The sequence below is a fragment of the Gymnodraco acuticeps genome, unplaced genomic scaffold (assembly GCF_902827175.1).
Source record: "Gymnodraco acuticeps unplaced genomic scaffold, fGymAcu1.1, whole genome shotgun sequence".
Taxonomy (NCBI): domain Eukaryota; kingdom Metazoa; phylum Chordata; class Actinopteri; order Perciformes; family Bathydraconidae; genus Gymnodraco; species Gymnodraco acuticeps.
In genome coordinates this window covers 382,322-405,428 of record NW_022990908.1, presented here as the reverse complement: position 1 = coordinate 405,428, position 23,107 = coordinate 382,322, and the positions used below count along the sequence as shown (strand labels likewise).

The 23,107-nt window shown below is 41.0% G+C and overlaps 1 protein-coding gene across 2 annotated transcripts in view; it reads right to left on the bottom strand.

Annotated features, from left to right (window-relative positions):
- The window catches only part of b4galt2 (UDP-Gal:betaGlcNAc beta 1,4- galactosyltransferase, polypeptide 2), a 164,237-nt gene that overhangs the window by 66,876 nt on the left and 74,254 nt on the right, over positions 1-23,107 (bottom strand). For both annotated transcript variants that reach the window (XM_034233876.1, XM_034233877.1), the window contains exons 3-4: positions 20,332-20,450; positions 19,112-19,228 (exon numbers count right to left, since the gene is read on the bottom strand). In XM_034233876.1, the coding sequence (XP_034089767.1) occupies positions 19,112-19,228; positions 20,332-20,450 (236 nt within the window). The remainder of the gene's footprint in view (positions 1-19,111; positions 19,229-20,331; positions 20,451-23,107) is intronic.

Here is a 23,107-nt window from a genome sequence, read left to right as displayed (position 1 = left end):
AGTAAATGACTTGTGTAAAAACATGTGGCAAAATCATAGCCATATGCATAATATCTTCATTCATTTATGTTATTCCTAAATTAGTCTGCATTGAGTGTTGCATTATATTGACTAATCTTGCAATGACAAGTTTATCTCAATAACACTTGATAAAACAAACATGTCTCAATAAATATGCCGTGCATGTGTGTATTCTATATCATTGAATATGTTCCTCAGTAGACAGCGGAGCTTTTCATAAACATCAGAAGAAAAGCAACACATGATAAATAGCTCCACTTATTGTTGGCACTAATGCATCATGGGGCAAACAGCATTAGCCTCTAAATCTGTTGAGTACTCATGTGGCATGCTGGAGCACAACACTATCACACAAATGAGATGCTGTGGTTTTGCCTAATGTGCTCAAGAAGTGGAGAACCACACACACACACACACACACACACCACACACACACACACCACACACCACACACACACACACACACACACACACACACACACACACACACACACACACACACACACACACACACACACACACACACACACACACACACACACACACACACACACACACACACCACACACACACACACACACACACACACACACACACACACACACACACACACACACACCACACACACACACACACACACACACACACACACACACACACACACACACACACCACACACACACACACACACACACACACACACACACACACACACAAACAGTGACAGTGCTGACAAAGGTATGTCTAGAAATGAGAGGAAAGTTACAGGAAATCTCTTGTATCTTGCTTTGGAATCACACTGCACAGCCATTAGGAGGAAACGAAAATAAATGGGAAGCATTTTGGGCCAATTTTCGTAACAATTACGACTAACACTATTTCTTTCCCCATTCTTATGGCTCAGAGCAGTGTGTTTTACACAATGACCGTGTCCCCACTTGTAATCTCTAATAGTGCTGACACTGTTACAGCCCATCTTTAGTGCAGCCTCTGTTTTTCTTGTCAGTAGTCGGCTCAAAGGATGAAATGCAGTGAATGAAACAAAAGAAAATACAGAGGCATAAAAAAAGGGATGCTGGACTTTATAAAAAAAATACATTTTGGAGGCAGAATATTGAAAATGTGTTGGTGGTTTATAAATGTTCTCCATTTTGAAATAACCTCAATAAGCATAACCCTTATTAATACATCCTCTCTCTCCATCCATTTAGTTGAGTCTTAGATGTCTGATAATAGGACGTGTCATATTCCCATTGTGTCTGACCATTATAACATTCATTTTGCACTTTAATATTGATTCCCTGCGCCCATGCTGCAATCAGGTTGCCACTCAAGTCTCCTGGACAACTAAAGTATCATTGAAATCCTTTATAGAGATGGCCTACCCGCAGGAAATAGAGTTGCTATATACAGTTCATAAAACGTTGTTGATAGCAAGGTAAAGACTCCAGCTGTTCTATAGATCTAAATTAATGTAAGCCACATCCCTAACAACATGATCAACATGCTGTCCTGTCCAAAACGGACAAAAGTTAAAAATAACATCCATATTTGTCTGGCATCCAACATCTATGAACCAACTGTGAAATAGTCCACTCTACAAATATTTGTCTTACAGTCTACAGGAGACTGTCATTGCTTTACAGACAAGCACAAATGAAAATGTTATTCTTTGTGAACATCCACAATATCTAACCAGCCACATAGGCCAAAATCAGGCAAAGTAACATCCATTTAATAAGCATTAAAGCAATGGAGTAGGCTCATGATGAACCTCTTTCATAACTGTTACGAGCACAGAGGAAGGGAGACGTTTATGAGTCTGGCCTTTTGTGCCAACTCTGTGTGCCGGAGGTGAACAGAGCAGAGATAGTGCCTCCGTGAGACTGGAGGTGAGCGCTTTGGGAACAACAGGAATGAGGAACGAATGGGTTTGAATCAGAGTGACATTTCCAGGCCTTTTTAACAAAGGTTTGTCAAGGTGGTTAGAAGGTGTTCATACAGCTGTTCTCAGCTCTCTGAATAGCAAGGTCGTCAAGTTTGGCTGTTGGTCTGACAGCACACGCTGAAAGTGTGAAAAAGAAGGGCTGCTGTCCAAATATAACAAAACCATGGCCCCGAGTGGAGGTAAAAGAAAAAGAGGGAAAAGGGGTGATGGAAGAGTTCGAGGGAGTAAAAACCCAGACGATATGTAATAAAAGGCAGAGCCGGCGCCAGAACAAATCTACAGAGAGGGCATATGATTTTCATGGGAGGGCAGTGGCGGCGCCAGAGATTTTCTTTTGGGGGTGCTGTGGGGTAGCTTGATGTTTCATAGAAGGTGCTCAAACATGTAGGGTTTTCCATTAATGTCCCGGGCGCTACAGTGGAATTCTCTACTTTCTATTTCTAATTACTAAACTGCCAGTGCCTCGAGTTTACAGCTAATTTGCTAAAAGACAATACCAATTGTAGTTAACTAAGGCTACTAGCTAATGGATAAGTTAGCTCAAGGTTTAGCTAAGGTAATTTATAAAGGGCATACAGTACTGTACTTAAGGGGAGACACTTAAAGTGAATACAGTAAAATGTGTATCTAATAACGTCATCACAATCGCCACATTGATATGCAAATATAGGCGTTAACTAGGCCTAATTAAAATGCACTAATTTGCATGCAGTTACCAAGGCACTGCAGGTGAAAAGGATAAAACTAAAAAAGACATCACCTCACAACTTCCCCAGATAGTTACTTACGTCAAGTCAAAATGTTCCCCAGAAATGTTATGTTTGAATGCAGATAGCTTTAAATGTATAGATGAATTCAGACATGGTAGTAAAACGAACACCAATTATATGTGTTTCTTGGAAGTTTTATTTCCATTAGAGTGAAAGAAAACATGGAAGCAAAATAGACCAAAAATAACAAGTAATGTCCTGCCTTAAACAGTAACTTCATAATTTTGATTGTTGGCTGCTCATTTAATAACTATTAATTGTACTAGTTTGTTGTCTGCTCTTGTGCATTGTGAATAGGCCTACTAAAGAAGACCATTGTCTCTGTGTGCAACTATATTTAACTTTGTGTTTTAAAACATTTTTTTATAAATGATTATGGGAAGTGCCCTTTTTCTCACTTGAGCACCCGCCCCCCAAAATGTCTGTGCACGTCCCTGACACACAGTGTACCCGCGACTGTTACAATGAAGGCTCGGTAATCAGCTCACGGCATATAGGTGTAAGCAGGGGTAAAGTGCTAAGTGGGGAGTGGACCTAACCTCCTCTAGGGGGGTCCGGGGGCATGCTAATATTTAAGTTAAATGCATCAATCTGGTGCACTTTGAGAGCTAAATGAAGAGATCTATGGATACATCTCAACACCCATATGAAACAGAACTGTGAACAGATTTACTTTTTCTTTATGGATATTTTACAAATCACTCCCCTTTTAAACTGTATCATTTTTTTTTAAAAATTATAAATAATAAAAAACCGTGTTTATTGGGGGAGGGCAGGAATGGGAGGGCCTGGCCCTCTCATTTGACATGGCCCTGCCACGGCACCGGGTCTGATAAAAGGTGAGATATTACACACACCCTCAAACATTTACACATAAAGACAGAATATATGAGGGTTAGAGCTATTAGATTATGCAAAATAGCCATGAAAACAGATAAGATATTGGTCCAAATATAATAAAAATATAATGTAGATTAAACTTAGTTCACGCCAGAGGGAGTTTCTCTCCCACATATTCCCCCCCTACTTGAAACGCCTCAATTGTAGTACTTTGTATACTTCCGCAACATAATGACATTACTACTTTACATAACTCTTGGGTTTCTATTGGCTAGCTCTCAAACACATTGTACATGATAGGCTAAGGGGCAGGAAATATCTAAGTGGTTGGCCAATCACAACAGAGCCGGCCACCTAACCAATCAGAGCAGAATGGGCTCTGGTTTCAGACAGGGGGTGAAAAGAGGTGCTGCAGCACAGGCAGTATGAGAAAAATAAAGAACCTTTTGAACACTAAAGTATATAAACATTTCGCAGTAGAGTCAAAACATACAAATATGAACCTAAAAATGAGCATAATAAGGCCCCTTTAAATGTTATTTGTTATGTTCAAAGCATATCATCATCCTCAACCACTGCTCCCCCTTGGGGGTGCGCCAAAGATCGCAGGGGGTGCGCCAGGCCTCAGCCTTCAACAATTTAGCCTATCTACATTAAAAGGCTGGTCTTTTATATATTATAAAAATGACTTACTAACCTACGTTTGAGCACTCCAATGCAGCGCTCTACAATGTTCCTCGTTTGTGTATGCTTCTCATTATAGCGGCGCTCTTGTGCAGTTCTCTCTGCGATGACAGGTGTCATTAGCCATCGCTTCAGAGGGTATCCACTGTCTCCAAGAAGAAGACCATTCACTCTCCCTGCCTCAAATTTCCGTTGAAGGGCGCTCTCTCTCAGGATGCGAGCATCATGGGTCGACCCAGGCCATCTTGCAACGAGGTCGACAATGCCCATGTCCGAGTTGCAAACAATTTGGACATTTATTGAGTGGTAACCCTTTCTGTTAACATGCAAATACTCATGTTCAGAGGGGGCCTGAATACGAACATGAGTACCATCGATGCATCCGACAATACCAGGTATAGCCTACCTGATTTTAACAAAAAATCTTGCCTGGATTTCGCTGCTTCTTCTTGGGTTGGAAGGTGAATACAATTCCTAAGGTGGAGCTGGAGAGCCAAGGAAACTTTTCTAATAGCCCGACATGCAGTTGTGCGATGAACATTAATCCTGTCTCCCACAGTATTTTTAAAGGCCCCGTTAGCGTAGAATCTGAGCGCAATCAGCACCTGCAAGGTTGGGGAGAGCGCAGCGTTTCGGTCTGATCCGTGCTGGAGTTGAGGGGAAATCTCCTCGATTAATTCAAAAAGGGCTTGTCTCCCGAAACGAAACCTCTCTATCAGCTCACTGTCCGAATAGATGTCCAGTGGGTTTGTTCGATCATGGACGACTCTCTCTTCTTAATGCCCTTTCATTGTTAAACCTGTAAACAAGATGCCCTGCCATCGTTAATATCCTTCTTGCCTGTTTTACGTTACTATAGATACTAGTCTGTCTTTCCGACTTACGCCTGCTCCATACTAGGCGTAAAAGTTACACCCGGGCGCAACGCATACAGGGCTTAAGTCTAAGTGGTGCACTAGTCATAACTTTAGTTTGGTCTTAACCTTTGGTTCTACGTCGGACTTAGAGTTACGCCCAGTTTACGCCCAGCTGGTGCACTCCACTCCAGATGATTTGAGGCCAAATATCATATTCAGACTTTTTTTTTTTTTCACTTTTTACATATAATTAAACACAATACATGATTGTCGCTAAAAGTCTTGTCTCTACATTACAATAAAATATAAAAAATAATTGATTCATTAATTTTAATAAAAATGTAAGTTAATACCTATTAAAGGCATAAAAAGACAGAAATGTATAATTCTTTCTTTAATAGAAATGTTTCTTCTGCGCGTAAAGTGTCCAAACCGGGCTTGTCTGGATAAGCACATTTTTAAAACATAGTCATTGTCCATGCCGGTTTCACTTGGATTATTTGTCACAGTTGCTCCGATCAGATTGATCTCCTCCATTTTGTAGATTATTTACAATTTATTCACTCCACTATATATTTACGACTTATTCACTCCACTATATATTTACGACTTATTCACTCCACTATATTCACTCCACTATTGGAGTGAACTTATTATTCACTCCAATAGTGCTCCTTAATTACGCTTTCATCGTCCTTTAACAAAATACTTCACATTCATCCAGTTTGTGACCGCAGTTGTAGCATTTTTGAGACTTTGAAACTTTAATTACCGCTGCTGTTTGAGTCAGTCCCTCCACATTTTATATTTGTACATCGTGTACATTTAACTCTCGAAGCTGACCTACATGTATTGCCCATTTGGGAAAATACAAAGTTGTCTAGAAGTTAGAAGCAAGACAAAACTCTGCAAAGTACATCACCAGCCTCACACTCTGTATTATGTGGTGGTATAATTTGTGCGCAGGGACCATCCTTGCCTTTTCTCTCGCTGTCTTTTGCTGTGTCAATAGCTCAGTGTTAATGGACGCTTGATTGAAGGGGGTGCTGGGGGACAAAAGGCTCCTTTAATTATGCATCGCTAAAATGTCAATTTTCTGATTCGCCATGACTCAAATGAGGTGTGTACACTTTGTCCTGCACACAGCTAATGTTTTGCATGTGTACTGCAAGGAGTATCAGCCTTTTGAAAAGAAGCATCTGTAAGTGCTCGTGTGAAATGTGTGCGACAGGTTGTCTCTGATGTATCAATAGTTATGGTGGATAATCCACTGCTTAAGGATGTGCTCGGTCATTTTGGTTGTTGGATTCAGGTTTGAAGTGAGTCCTGTCTTTGTTTGTGGGTTCAAATGTTGTTGATTTTTATATTTACTTTTCCAACAAATGGTTAGAGATAGAGCAGTGATATCTAATCATATTGAACAAAACTAAATATGTTAAAGGTGCCATGACATGTCCATTTCTACTGATCATAATTCCATTGTTGAGGTCTACTAGAATAGATTTACATTGTGCAATTTTCCACATTGGTTTCTCATACAGCAGGGATGGGCAACTTTGATGGTGGTGGGGGCCACATCATTGATGTACTGGCCACCAGGGGGCCGCAGATTCACTTGGAACACACACACACACACAAATTCCATGTGTTGTATGTAATTATTAACAAATATACTAAGTCTGACATCTTCATTGACATTTTACAATCAAAGGGAACATCCCCAAAAAATGGGAACATCCTCTAATAAGCTCACTAAACAAATATCAGTTCACAGAAATGTTATTTCATTTTTACAAGTGGCATGTTTGTATTGAACAGGTTATTAAACAGTGGAATAAAACTATTTTGATGTGTGTGTATTGAGATTAACTATTAAGATGACATAAACATGAAGTCATGAACACTAACCCAGACATTAGTTGTCTAACTTGAACCTAAAACACTTGTAGCCAGTCTCTGCATTTCCCTTATTCCACAATAATATCAACACGCCCGAACTCTGCTGTTCCTCAGCGCCACTCCCCCTCCCTCCCGCTGAAATTATGAATGAAAAGCGTAGTAATCATAGATAAAACGGCAGGGTCCGTGACAGTTTGTTTTCATCTGATTTCAAATAAACAAAGTCTTGGTTTTAAGAATATTAAACTTGTTTCGCCAAATTCAGATGATAAATACAACTTTTAAGTTTGTAAAGGCATAATTACAAGAGGCAACTCAACAGTACAGCAGGCATAACGACAGCCGGTGTTTCTTGTGAGGGTTTCCCCGGGAAACAAACACAATACACACAAATGCGTCACAGATTATTTTGCGGTATTTAAAATCATGTACGCAGCTCGCGACGTAACTAGGAGTCTAGTGGACGGTATCAGTACTACAAGTAAAACAAATTAAAAATAAAATAAAATAAAATATTTTTTTTAAATTAATTTACGTTGTTTATAAATTAATCTGAGGGCCGCAAAAAAAGGAGTAGGGGGCCGCATGCGGGCCGCGGGCCGCCATTTGCCCATCCCTGTCATACAGCATCTCTGTATAGTATGTGTGTTCACTCTCTGTCCTAAACGCCTTGTTGGAGCTCCTGCCCCCCCCCCCCCCCCCCTCCCTGTGAGCCCACTGTGCTCTGATTGGTCAGCTTGCCTACTCTGTTCTGATGAGTCCACCACCGTTACAACGGAGCATCAGTGATTATGTGTTACAATGGCGTTAGCAACCAGCAAATGACACCAGTAATGACAAACAGATGAGAAATGCTGCATGGGGTCTGGGTGCCGTGTTGGCGGGACGTTGCAACGGCTCGCTGCTGCAAAGGAGCGGACAGTGTGAGCTGGCTTACTGGTGTGGTTTCCTGGTTGCTGCGTGGGGTCTGCGAGACAGCGAGAGACAGCTAAACCCAGCCCGAGCACACACACACCCACAGCCTCCCCGCGTCCCGCCGTCTCAGGCTGAGAAATCTGCTGAGCTGCAGCTGAGAAAAGATTGAGTGTGTGTGTGTGTGACACGTTACGTAACGGCTCTGCAGACGTAAAGTAACGGCTCCGCGGATTGGTCCATTTGGGTCATCGTTACGTCACTTATGGCGCATTGCCACTACAGCGCGGAGCGCGGTTTAAGCGTGCCGTGCCCGGCCCGTTTTTTTATTGCGTTTCCACTAGGCGTAGTTCCGGCTAGCGGGTACTTATTCACAGTATTCTGGCTCTCCAAAATCAAGGTTCTTTCCGGGCCAACAACCGGGCTGAGTATGCTAAACTAGAGAGAGAATCGCTGGCAAGGGGGCTACAACTACAACAAAATGAACATATTTTACCGTGATTTAATTGTAATACACGTTTCAAAATGATGCCGAAGTAACAACATACTGATACCGGTTAGTAAAAACCATGAATTAATGCTTTGACAAGTCTGCAGACAAACCTTTTTAAAATGCGTGCTTTCTAAATGGAGATCGGCTAAGCTAACGCAGTATATGCTCCGACCGTACACACTCACAACAACGGCCTATACAGACATAAATAAACCAGCGACTGTATTCGCCATGACACAGACAGTCTGTGGTTTGTACTTGTTTAACTTTTGTCTAGTTTCTAAACAGATATGAAGAGCTGTGAGCTCTGAGTGCTAACAGCTAACGGCTGTGTTGTTTTTGTGTTTCGCATTGAAGATGACGTCACGGCTCCGCCTACACTGCATTACTATAGTTACTACCCCAGTTCCTAAACTGTAATGGAAACGCAGCAGAAAGTCAGCCTGGCCTAACTATACCGTACTAAGCCGTGCGAGGCCCTGCAGTGGAAATGCGCCATTAGTACCAGGAAGAAAAAGAGAAATCTCCAACGAGGCGTTCTGGGGCAGCATAGACACATCTTTTATGTGTTAGAGGTTTACTCGCTACAGGGTGTACTTTGAGGGTTTGTGACTTTGCAGACTGTTTACATGCAGAAAAAGCTACATAACACACAAGGGGACAGGTAATAATCGGAAAAGCATGACAGGTCATCTCCAACCTCCTCTGAAATAAGTCAATACATGTATTTTTAGGGAGCATATTCATACAGTGTCTGTGTGGGTTAAGATGTCATTGCTTCTAAAGGTTAAGGAAGACACTTTAGGAGTTTTACATTTAAAAAGGTCATATCGCTTTTATCTCATTACGATCCTGGTGGCGTTTATGGATGTCTGAACCAGAGGTCATGCAGACATCCTGCATTTTAGTACTTTTGGGAGAGGAGAGGAGGAGATGCAGCTAAATCTATAATTCACCACAACACAGGTTAGTGCAATCACATCGAGCTGTTTGCACCTGGGACTCAATGAGTGCAACGAGAACATTATTTTACTGTACAGTTTCTCTACAAAACAGTAACAACGCTCCAGCAAACACTGACACAAAGTTGAAGAGCGGGCAACAACGAGGAAAGAAACAGAGTTGTCACTCATTAGATCAATATCCTATTCCACAGTCAACCGCACGAAAAACTCCCTCATTTCTTTTTTATAGGGATGCACGATATTGGTTTTTTGAAACCGATACCGATAACTTCCTGCTTCTCAAGACCGATACCAATACCGATAACTAAAGAAAAATTACGCCACTAATTATTTTAACGCGATTAACGCATGTGTATTTTTTTTTCCTCGGCCGCCCCGTAGTTTCAGAGCGCATCGAGTTTAAAATACCATCTACACGCTGATGCTGACAGCCCTGCTCCTGCCGCCCGCTTGTGGCAGACCACACTTCCACGCTCACCGGCAGGCACCGACTGGCCATCTGGAGGACCGGGAGGGTGTAGTGTATGTGTGGCCCGAGCGAGCGAGAGAGAGACCTTACGTGCATTGTTGTTGTTAGCATCTGGTGCTAGCTAGCTGCGCTAACTAATATACGGAGCTGTTTAAATGAAAACAGAGGAGCGACATTTCGCCACAACTGCGCAGAGCACTTGACTTTATGCAGGAAGCCAGACAGTGGGACATTGTACTAAAAGTCAGCACACTCAGCAGGGATAGTGCGCAACATGATTGCAGCGTCCAGGCAGCTCCGGTTCGAGCATATGCCTTGAGTTGCACATAGCTCCAACGCCCATACCACCGACGACATGTTTGTTTACTGTCCTGGCTTCACGAGTTAGGGAGCGCTGGATTTGTGAAAAACTCCCCTCTTCCTAAACCACTAATACCACAGTACTGGCAAAACGGGAGGAGCCGAGTGAAAAACAAGCGCCCCTCATCCCAATCCACCCACACCGCAGTATTTTTTTTTTTTTTTTTACCCAAAAAATATATTGTATATTATCGGGGCTATTAATACTGGTATCGGGTTTATCGGGATGACGTCATAATTCCTAATATCGGACCGATAATTATCGGGCCGATAATTATCGTGCATCCCTACTTTTTTACATCTTCAATTTCTAGTAGTAGAAGACAGAAAGTGCATTAACCATGCAAGGGCTAGAGTGGTGGTGAAAGAGAGAGAAATTGAGACTTAAGGAGATGGAGAGAAAAATCCTCCACAGCTCTTCCTTTCTTCTCAGAGGTCTACATCTAAATATCTCACCCAGGCCTGCACCCTTTACTAGTAGATAAGAAAATAATGAATGTGATAATTAAAAAAAGGCTTTGTTCTTTCTATCACCTGAATACAAAATTGCTAATATCGACTTACGATAAAGAGTACTATTGGTTGAATATTTAATGTGGTGCCTGGATTCTCCAAGGGCATTATGTCTATACAGTGGAGACAGACATAGCTTGCATAGGGTCACACATGTTATGCACTATGGAAGCATATTATATAAAACAGGCTTTTACACATAAGCACATATTTTAAATATAACTGATCTGGAGCAAACCCTTCATCCAAGCTAACCAAAGTAGCCTTACTTTAAACAAGGCTGACAGTCTTCTAGGCCCACAGTGTATCCTATAATTCAGATTTAAGTATAATTTCTTGCACCTGCTCAGTCAACAGTTTGCATCGCATGCCATGGCAAATTCCATTGAAATGCCAATATCATTGTTCATCCCTATACCGTAGCATAGCACATTCAGTACGGATAACAACCGTCTCTTCTAACAGGTTGGCATCTAGTCAGAAATTGGTGTGTTTGAAACTTAAAGAGGACATTTTATGCTCATGCTCAGGTGTATTTTGTGCTTACTGTGACATGTTTCCATGCTTTAATGTTCAAAAAGTGCTTTTTCTCATACTGCTTGTGCTGCAGCACCTCTTTTCCCCCTTTGTCTGAAAACAGAGCCCAGTCTGCTCTGATTGGTTAGCTGGATGGCCCTATTGTGATTGGTCAGCCACGTAGAGATGTCCCGCCACTTAGCCTATCATGTACAATGTGTTGAAGCACTAGCAAATAGAAGCGCAAGTGTTACAGTGATGTCACTATGTTACAGAAGTACAGTAAACAAATGGAGGTGTTTCAGGCAGGGGGGGAGTGTGTGGGAGAGAAACTCCATCTTTAAGGACATTTGGAATTTAGGCTTTACAGACCATTTACATGCACACAAACCTATATTACGCACTACAGGAAGGGGAAAATCCCAAACAGCATAATTGGGCCCTTTAAGGAAGTGTCAATTGCAGCAGTTTTGCTTTTTGGTTTGTTAGCATTGGGGGCATCCCATATGAACTACATGGTCCCTCTTAATGTGTCCTTCCTCATGAAGCCCAGACAAATAGAGACAGAAACACTCAGAGCTTAATCCATCCTGATCCTGTGGTGCACACGCAGTGCCGGACAGTGCTGCAGCTGAAGTGTAGCCATGAATGAGAAGAACAAACTGTGTTTAAGGCTGACTGATTCTCCTTCCTCTGCTACACAACCTGAGACTGCCAACTGATGCCGAGGAGTTACTGAATAGTGTGTGTGTGTGTGTGTGTGTGTGTGTATTTGTGTGTGTCAGTGTGTATGAGGGGTTTGTGGGGTGGCAGAAGGGGAGGGGGCGGTTCATATATTGGTGGATTAGTGGAACAAGCGCCGCAGCAGAAGCTTATGGTGTTGTGTGAGTTGAAACCAGATGTCAGTAGGTCACATATTATCTCACTTTCTCTTTTTGTCCTCTCCATTTTCTGCTGGTGCAAAAGTGTGACAAAAATAGAGATTAAGACTACTTTTGAGATATCAGAATATTAAGAGTAACAGCCTTAGCAGCATACTTTTGATTTCATGTTTCGTGTTGTGTAAAATGTGGACACTTGGCAGAGAGGCTTCAGGAAAGAACCAAATACACACTAGCTGCTGCCACCAGATATCAAGTGGCGGAACGTTTGAGTACACTTACCAAAGGAATGTACTTGACTCACATTTAGGGTACTTGGCTTTTAGATCATTATATTTTTTCTTTTAATTGGCTTCATATAAATTGGCTCTTTTGGCATATTTAGTAGTAGTGCCACAACATTTGTAATTCGAGTAATTTGGATAATCAGAGAAGTATCTTTCTGTTACACATCTACAAACCTTTATGTCTTATCACCTCTTAAAAGAAAGCCGTGCCGGAGCAGGTTGTTTTGTTTCACGTGTCTGTGGGATACACATTCACCAAAGAGACATTTCCTTTCTAAAATAGGCCTAAAGAGATAAAGTACCCAATATTTCTCAAAAAGATTTCGAGAAATAGTCCAAAATATCCTGTTAGTACACATTTGTTCGGTATAACTTCATTTATTAACTGACTTTTCTTAGAAATAGTATGAGACGTTGCCTTCAAGACTTCCCCATATAGCTGCAGAGTGTTAGACTCTATGAATCGATAAGGATATCCAGATTTGGATCGACATTGAGCTCCCATAAAAATCGAAACAGCAGAAGGCTCTTCTTTCTTCATCACTTCTGTCACTAACCTCCCTCTCTCTTCCTCACTTTCTCACCTGCTTTCCTGTTTGTTCTGTCCCTGTCTTCCTCTCTGGGCTTTTCTCCAGTTTACATGAGGAGCTGTTGGCCAACAAAACAAACATTGGCCCGGTCCTCGGCAGGCAGAGAGGACACAGAGCAGCAGGGCAGAACAGCAAGATTGCTATATAACTTTCAGCATGATCCCTCTGCAACGCCTACTCACCGTACCTCACCAGAAACACCGCTTTGCAGAGCGAGATGATAGCTGCTAAACATTTTCCAAAAGAAGTAGAAAAGGAGGAAGCAGTATGCAGAAAGACCAGCCTTCAACCTATAGCCATTCTCTCATACATTTGCAGTTTGTGTTGCTCTAGTAGCTGAGACTGCGATGTGACTATTGACCCGTGCCCCTATTGATAAACTATTATTAATATATATATATATATATATATATATATCAAGCCTAAATAATACAGAGAAAATTGATGACTTTGCTAATTGGATAATCATTTATGTTTTAAGTAAACATGCCAAATAAATGCTGCTTTAATTTTCTTTAATGTGAGGGTTTAAAATGTGTCTTTATCTTGACTAAAAGTATATTTAATTTGTTTTGTTGTTAAACAGTTGCTCTGAGAGAAATTAGTTGCTGCCCTAAAGATGTCTTATTAAAGAAATTGAGGCTTTGTGATGAGTTTTAACTTGAATTCTTTGTTGGTTTAAAATATGTTAAACTTAAGGTGCCGGTACAAGCTTTTCCCAGCAAGTTTGAACAATAATCCACTCACTTCTTTAGCATACTTTAGTTACAAAACCTCAAAACACCTGTCTTGTGATTACAGGGGTATACAGTATCTCGCTTTTTGATGATGAAAACGTTCCTAAAACAGAGCATCCACTCTCTGTTTTGTAACTAATGACTGAAGGGGAAAATTATCGCCGCACCCCAACCCTGTTCAGGCACTCCATGTTTAAACGTTCCAGACTTTGACTCATTTAACATTCGAACGAGCAACAAAGACAAGTGCTCTCCACAGTCCTGCCTGAAAGAGGTGCCAGGTGTTAGGGTTTAATCGGCCATCAGGACTTCTTGTCATCAACATCCCACCTGTCGCTTTAATTCAGCTCAATCTGCCTGCTTGTCTGTCCTTTTGAAGTCATCCTGCCTCACTGTCTGTTCTTGAGACTTCCTGTCAGCTAGTCTGGCAGTTTGATGACTGGGTGTCCCTGATGGCCATGACACACAAAGCTATAAAGTGTCGAAATGATGACGTGTTTTTGTACGCCACAGTGGAAGTTAGCATCGCAGGGCTTCCTTGACACAGACCAATGGGGTCACCAATTTGATGTTGGGATAGTGCAGGAAATAAGATCTGTGGCAAACACACTTTTATGATTCTTACATAATTTGTGTTGCTGGGAAACCTCCATTTATTAACGCCACTATATGATTTTTGAAGCCTAAATACATTTGCCACAAAAGAGCTACATCACAGTCACATGGCTGTGCATCACCACAGCTAAGCTAAAGGCCAATTTGTGTTTTTGTAACAAAGCAACATTGTGATGACACTTCGGCGCTTTGGACATTCATGAGTGAGGTATTTACTGATATAAATTATTTCACACGCAACTTTTCAGCCAAGACCAAGGCACTGTGAGACATCCCCGCTAGTTTTTTGTTATCAGTTAATGTCTGGGTAGATTTGAGTATTTGAACCAAAGTAACAGCAAAAATGCAAAGTTAATTGGATACATTGTAATATGGGCTGATGCAAAGTTTTTGTTTTGTGTTGTTTTTTGAGAAACCACATTGCACACTTACTGTATTTTGCTAAGTCCTGAATACAGACTCCAAAGTGAGTAGCATTTGTACTACCTAACTTTTCAGACTAATTGGGAAGAAGCATTTCCCCAGAGTTTAATTGTAATATACATTCTGGGTATAAAGGTGCCCCAGCAGTGCTCAGATTGTGGACTAATTGCAAAATTACATAATGATATATTAGATGAGCAGCTGCTGAATACATTTTTTTAACCTCAAGATGTCCTTTCTTACCAATTAGCATAAAAATGAGATATATTACCGAGAAACCAAAAGTAATTTCCCACCCTTAAGCAGTAGCTGAAGAGTCCGTCCTTGTTGGAAACACTTTTTAGAGAGGGGGGACTCTCAGTCATTATTACTTGCAGTGAAAGTTAAATTAGACGCCTCCAGCTGTGCTGTTAATATCTCTGGGTCAGTTCAAACTTATCGAAAATAGGAGGCAGAAATTACCCAACTAGACTTTAAAAGAGCACATGTACCTGCTTGAATGAATCTCTATGAAGTTCAAATTCATTAAAAAACAAAGAGGAGTAATTTCCACTTCAAACAAAGCCTTCTCTCAACCTCTAAATCATACAGAGGAGTGAATGTGAGGCTGGCAGCAGAGCAGTATTTGTTTGAAGTGACGGTCAAAGAGTTGAATTTGGAACAGCAGCTCCACTGACGTCTCTGTAACTGTAAAGATTACCTCAAGTTGTGACTTTTGTTGGTAGTAAATATACAACACATTGAGTCTAGGGCAGCTTTGTTACTGTCTAAACTGTCATTCAGCTGGACTAAGGATTGTATTATATATTATATTATTATATTATAATATTATATTACATGTTACTTGTTAGACGCTTTTATCCAAAGCGACTTACATATTTAATACTGTGGACAATCCCCACAGGAGCAATTTGGGGTGAAGTGTCTTACCGAGGGACACAACGACATGCTGACTGCATTGGGGTTTGAACCTGTGACCCTCTGATCCAAACACATACGCACAACCCACTGCGCCACACGCCTCCGTGTACCAACACAGTCTTTAGAGGCTTCTCAATACTCAAATGTCCCCTCCTCGACTCCTCGGTCCTCCGGTAGTGACCCGGAAATGAATTTCAGCGCGCCATTTTGAAGGACGTCTCATTTCTCTAAATGCACACCGAGGACCGAGGATCGAGCGTCGAGGAGGCTCTCTGGAGGAGCTATTACCGAGGATACACTGATGGTTCCTCCACGGCTCCTCCGCGGATGCATTTCCGGGAACGGTGGAGGCGTGACGCACGGCCGGACTTATCTCAGCCAATGACAGCTCTGCATGCATCCTCTGGATATTATTTTAGAAACTGCTTTCATCGCGTCGCGATGTTTACAGTGAGAACAGCTGTGAGGTCCGTGCAGAAAGCAGAGCAGTGTACAATATCACTCAGTATAACAGGCCTACATTACTCTCTTTATTTGCTGTAGTACAAAGAGTCGATATTTTTCTAAGACCATTTCGTGCGTCACATAATAAAATACACAACGGCTGTAGCCTGATTATGCTTTAGGAGCTGTAAGTGTGTGTTGTAGGCAGTGTGTGTGTGTGTGTGGTACAGTATGTAGGTGTGTGTTGTACAGTGCGTAGATGCGGCGGACAGACGGGTCTCAGTTGGTTTGGTGTCCTCTGCTTACTTTTAATTTAATTTAATTTCAAATCTTTATTTATACAGATAAATCCCATTGAGATCATTGATCTCTTTTTCAAGGGAGACCTGCTCAAGTAGTTCCACATGAAACATAAAAACATAAATAGAACAACAAAAGGACATCATACAGCATCATTTACATAATTATCCACATAAACAGGTACCAATAGCTTCCGATTGAGTAGCATCCAACCGAGCTTTAAAAACATTTAGTGGCACCAGATTGTTCAGTTTCCATTTAATTTGCAGACTATTCCAAGACAGAGGAGCTGCGCATCTAAAAGCTGTCTTCCCTAAGACAGTCCTAGCAGTTGGCACATTTAATAAAACCACAGCATGCGATCTCAGGCAGTAGCCACTTACAATTCTCCGTGAGATCAGGGAGCAGATATAAGATGGAAGTTTCCCTAACATGGCTTTGTATGTTAGGGAAACTTCCATCTTATATCTGCTCCCTGATCTCACGGAAAATTGTAAGTGGCTTATTATTATTACAAGTTAATACTTGTAAATACAACTTTTGGCCCGTCATTTCAATTCCCCATTTCAGCGACCAAAGAGAGGAGGGGGATATATCCAGTCTCTGATTGTGTTACGTTATTATGAGAGTGCTGAGCTCTCATACTTTAAATTGTATATATTTATATAAATATATTTGTGTGTGTGTGTCCGCATCTGTGCCTGTTATTGTCTCATTATACGGTATACCGCACTCTCAATGAATTCAAAGTAAATATGTGGGGGAACAATGTTCAGCTAATCTAACAGAGATACAGCGCTATGACAAAACACTCGACAGCTGATGCAGCTGTTGCCACGTAATAATGAACGGACGTCTCTTTAAAATGACCGCTCAGAGGAGAGGAGTTCTCATTTCTTTAAACGTCTGCTGCTTCCCCTCCTCTCTCCTCGGTTCCCCTCCTCGGTCCTCCGCTCGCATCTCCTGTGGGCGGGTCTAAGTCTCGAGGAGGGGAACCGAGGAGGGGAGTCGAGGAGGGGAAATTTGAGTATTGAGAAGCCTCTCATGATTTACTGGAAAAGGTACAAAAGCAACAACAAAATAGTCTTAGAAGGTTCATCCATACTACAATGTTTTAAAGTCTTATTTCCTCCTGAAGCCCTGAACTAATTATTTGATACATTTGAGTTACGCTTAATTTATGTTTATAGTTTAGCAGCTGGATATATTTGTATTATCTGCATTTCAATTTGCCTGGTTCTGCCTGGGAATTGCAGTGCTTATTGGTTTCATGTTTTTGTTTTACCATGCTTGAGCACTTTTGAAAGGGGCTGAATAAATATAGTTTACTTTTGTTATCGTCTTTTCACTTTTGTAGATCCTCCGAAGGTCAGATTGATCAGAGACAAGTTAGAAACAGAAATGAAATGAGCCAAACTGCCTTGAGATAAAGATAAACTGAGAGTATAACAGTCCTGATGCAGTGATGGACATTTCATTGAGAGATGAGCCAAGCCCATTCTTGAAGGAATGAAAGGAAAGGGAGGATTAAGTCAAAAAAGGCTCCGGATGTTTTGCCCACTCTAATACTCTCTCCACAAAACACACCCTCCCTAACAGCTTTACATTGGAGATAAACACGATTCAGAGATGCTCCGAGACAAAATGTGTGTTCATGTGTGTGTGTGTGTGTGTTTAAGTGTGAAGGCCAGAGAGTAAGACACTGGAACGTTGCCATATCAGGAGTGGAGCAAAGCAGGGCAGGCAGAACCAAAGGTCTGTCCCACAGGGGGAGTTATCAAGGTGTTGCGCGAGACCATCAGGGAAGAGAAAGGGCAGAAAGGAGAGATCATTACCCAAAATGTAGCAGAAGAAGAAGTCTCGCCCTTTGCAGCGTGAAAGACCCACATGCACTCTGAAAACATTGCTTAGACGATATAGCTCAGTGTGCTTCTGCTGAGCGGAGTGCAGAGAAAGTAAATGTGTTGCTGATGTTCACTGCAGTTTGTTTTTGGTGTGAGAGAAGAGAAACAGCTGAACTGGAAACTGACTTGCAGTAATATCATTTTCAAATCACTGTTATTAATTAAATACCTGATGATGGCAATGCTTAGAACTAAGCTAATAGATCTATTTCAGGTCAATGTATTGTCATTAGTAATTAGATCTTTCAACAAGATAGTCCTGAGCCTTAAACCGTTTCTCATAAACAAAAGGTCTTTGCCAGTAATTAGTATTGATCATTTGAGTTTCCAGCTCTTAAATACCATTATCGTCAATTTCCACTTTGACTTTTTCTGAAAGCTCTGACTGCACTCCCACAAAAATGTTCCAAAACAAAACAAATGTGGAAGCCTCATGTCAGTCAAAAATCAAGTTCAACTATACCTTCATTTAAATGTTCACATATGACCGACATGAGTAAACAGAAAAAAGATCCCTACAGTATAAAGTCCTTAACATTAAATTGTTTTCCATCTTTGCGTTTTGTTGTTGACTTTTTGAGATGAGGGTTTTCACCCGTTTGCTTACTTGTGATTTGCAGAGTACTGTGAGTAGTTGAGCACGTTTTCTTTTTGGACAAATAAAAAAAGAACAAAACTTGAACAAGAATCTCTTTGACGCTATCATGAGGGTGCTTGTGTTACTTTACAGTATACATATGCAGCATATATCGCCTTATGTACCTGGTTGATGATATAGATGCCGTAGTCGATCTTCTGCCGCCTGAGGATGGGGTGCAGGTAGTGGAGCCAGTACTTCAGGTGGTTTTCTCTGTGACGGAACGGGATGATGATGGCCACCTAAACACCAGGGACAGTTTGGGTTGGCTGCTTGTTTGCACTATAAAACATTTTCATCATTTGGAGAAGCATTGAAATGCAAGAAGCTAAATAAATCAGTTCCAGTGAAAAACAAATGAGCATAATCAGTCAAGATGAATAAATTGAAACGTTTCTGTTAATTTGTAAACATGTACTTTTGTGTAGCACTTAAACATGTTTGGCTCATTTGAAGCCAATGCACCAGCACTTAAAATGTTTTCACCTATCAAACACTAATGTACTTGCTGGATTCTTGCTGTTATATGTCGTATGTTCATGGTTGATTTCACTCATTTGAAGTCGCTTGAATAAAAGTGTTAGCTAAATGAAATGTAATGTACATGTCAAGTATCATTCTGTGTTTATTTGATTATTAAGCTTAAATTAGTTTTGTTTCATCCGACGGTAAACTGTTCTGCACCAGGAAATCTCCCGCTGCTTAATGTCACAGTAAAGTACATAAAGCTGGTTCTCATTCATTATAAATGAAGAAGCTCTCGTTGGCAGTGCAGATAAGAGACATATTTGATGCCCTCCTCTATCTCTCTTTATTTTAAATGAGTCGTTCTCAGCTGTCCAAACAGTCCAAGGTTAAACTGTAATTTACTGTGTTGAGTTCATGCTCACGGTCATTTTGCACTCAGATGAAGATAGAGAGCAGATCAACCTTCGTTTCTGTATAGTTAGGCATTGTGATGGGTGAGTGGTGTCATTATTACTGCTATGAAGCTCCTTGACCTCCGTGAAGTATCATGTGGAGAAGAGAGACGTACATGACTTGACTAGACTTATATAGATGACTATGCCGAAATATGAGAAATATACAAATATAACAATTACTTAGTAAGTGGACATTGTAGGGTAATTTTTTTATCTCCTGTATAGTTTTTTATGTCCTCATATTTCTGACTCAACGTTTGGATAGCCAATTTCATAACCTTTTCTATTCCATCATTTTGATTCAGTACCTCATAATTCTGAGCATGCATTTTATAAAGACTTCTCTTTTTTAATAGTTATTTTCTTGGCAAAACGGGCTTTCATAATAAAATGTGTGGATATTCAGAGAGAGAGGAACAGACCTTCCATCTAGGCCGGCAGTCAGGCGGCGTGTAGCGCCCCCCCTCCGTCACGTTGGGGTTTTCCTTCTGCACTCGTTCCATCGTCATCTGGGAGCCGAACTCGATCAACAAACGGCCCACTGAGGAAACAAGGAAAGAGGGAAGAGTTAGTGAGATGAAGAGGATAACAGAGGATAAAGTGGAGAGAAGAAACAGAGGAGAAGAAAGTAGCGTGGGGGTGTAGGGAGTGAGGGACGGCTTTTAGCTTCGAAGCTATGCTGCACGTGTATCAAAGCAACGTGTGCAGAAATAATGATTTCAAGGGATACGCTTCGCTTAATGCAGCATTTAATAAGATGCACCGGCTTTGGAAAACATATATTCCAACCAAATAAACAAAGACTTTGAAGTCACTAAGAGTAAACACAACACGAAAGGTAATTACGCTGCTCAGTCATGAAGGTCCTCCATATGTTATATCACCACAAATCCATCCGTCATTCCTTTGATTGCTGACAGATCAAATGCCATCAACGCTTGTGTATTTGTGTGCATGAGTTTGCGGGTTCAGACTAATTTAAGAAGAAGGGTTGTCTTTAGATCTCTGGCCCGCACAGTAAATACAGCCCCTCGTTCAGGGAGCCGCGATCATTAAAATATACACGCGCTGAGCTCCAACCAACGTCCTGCAACCATAACCCTCATTATAACACACCAGACTCTGAGTACTCCTTCTGTTGCAAAATGTCACTCATTAGTGCATGTTTTTCTTCAGCGGGAGTGTCAGAAAAATAACTCATTACATAATTTACAAGGAGAAATACACATTACATGATGATTACAACAAAAGTAAAGAATGTCGTGCTGTGGAGGACACTTGTTCAAGGATGTTTGTACTTCATTACTACCAAAAAGGCACTCTACGACATGTAATGATGGTTGTATCTATGTATCTACTTTTATCATTTTCGAGTCATAAATCTATCGATTAGATTTATGATTCGAAAATTATAAAAGTAGGGTAGACATGTGGATATTATCCGGCTGAACAAAACGTGATCCGTCTCTTAAATGTGTGTCAACCACAGACCTTATTTCGAGCTATTTTCCAAAATCCTATGGAGAAATTGCATTGCGTTTTTGTCGAAGGAACCGGAAGAAGTTTACTTCCGTGTTTTAGGACGCGTCACTGCGGTTCTCTATTGTTGTGTGTAATCTATCATACTGTATTGCCATGCTTCTAACCAACATGATACTACAAATACTGGCGGGCAATGTTCTGTATTTTCAGTTGGTCTCAACAAATCCCATGAAAAAGAGAAAAACAAGCAATCAATGGATCCTGCTACAATCATTGTCAATGTATCCAAAGCAATAATGGCATGTTTTGTGATTTATTTTAAATCCGTCTTACATACACAATTCTGCTGCTTTAGATGCTCACTAGCACATAATGAGACTTGAGTATCAATCCGCGACTTAAAATAGTCCTCAAGAAAAACTGAAACAGGGCCCAGTCTGCTCTCATTGGTTAGCTAGCTGGCTTTGGTGATTGGTCAACCACTAAAATAAGTCTCCCTCCTTAGCCTATCACGCACAATGTATCTGAGCGCTAGCCGTTACATAGTGATGTCACTAGATTACAGAAGAAAACAAAAGAGTCCAATTGAGGCGTTGTGGGAGAGAAACTCCCTCTGGAGGGAACTTTGGGATTTCAACCTTTGCAGACCACATGAACAATAACCTATACAACACACTACAGGAAAGGGAAAACCCAAAATGCATAATAGGGTCCTTTAAAGCAACCGCCATAACACATATTCTTTTTCTATTGATATACAGATCATGTGTTTATGGTGTTGAAGTACTGAGTATGAGAGTACTGAACTACAGCGAGAGAGAGGAAACCACTTAGCATGCACGTATTATCTCCGTGTGGAGAGGTCTCCTCCAATCAATGCTGCACAGACGAGGAGCCTGATCGATGGCAACAAGGTTACATGTTTATAACACACTTCTTCATCTAACCCTCAAGAGCTGAATGCAGATAGAGTCAACAGCCTCTTCCCCTGACCACTTCTGTCCATCACCCTCCCTCCACTCCACTCTCACACATTTTTTATCCTCCTCCTTCCTCACACTAATGACACTAGCGTTCAGAGAGGTGACTATCAAAACACATAATCAGCATTAAAATCTAACACGCCACGAATGAGCAAGTGTGAATGAAATGTTAAGTGTTAATAAACTGATAAAAATGCAACGTATTCAAGGCATAGACTAATTTAAACTTGAATTATTTATTTATAATTTTAAGGAATAGTCATCATTGCCGACATTTGCCAAGAGAAAGGAATGATACCAAGGTTCAGTACTGAGCTAAAACATAGCGCTTTGCCTATAGCACAAAGATTGGAAGCAGGGGAAAACAGCCAGCCTGGCTTCGTCGAAAAAGTGAAAACACATTCTTACATAACCAGCACCTGTAAAAAACCCTCAGATATGCATAACCTTTTACGATAAGCTGTACACAAACAGAACAAACTGGGGTTTTATGAGGAGTTATTTGTTGGAAAGTGTTCTTAGCAAAAACTTCCAGGAGTTTTGTTAACCATGAGGAAACCAGCAGAGACGTTTCATAGAAGTTGGATATATAAACTGTTTTTCAAGATAGCTACATCTACAGCACACAGGAAAACCCTAAGAGGTATTTGTTCTTTATTTATGTGCTAGCTGTTTCCCCCTACAGTCTTTGAGCTAAGCTAAGCTAAGCTAAGCTAATCGCCCTCTGTCTCCA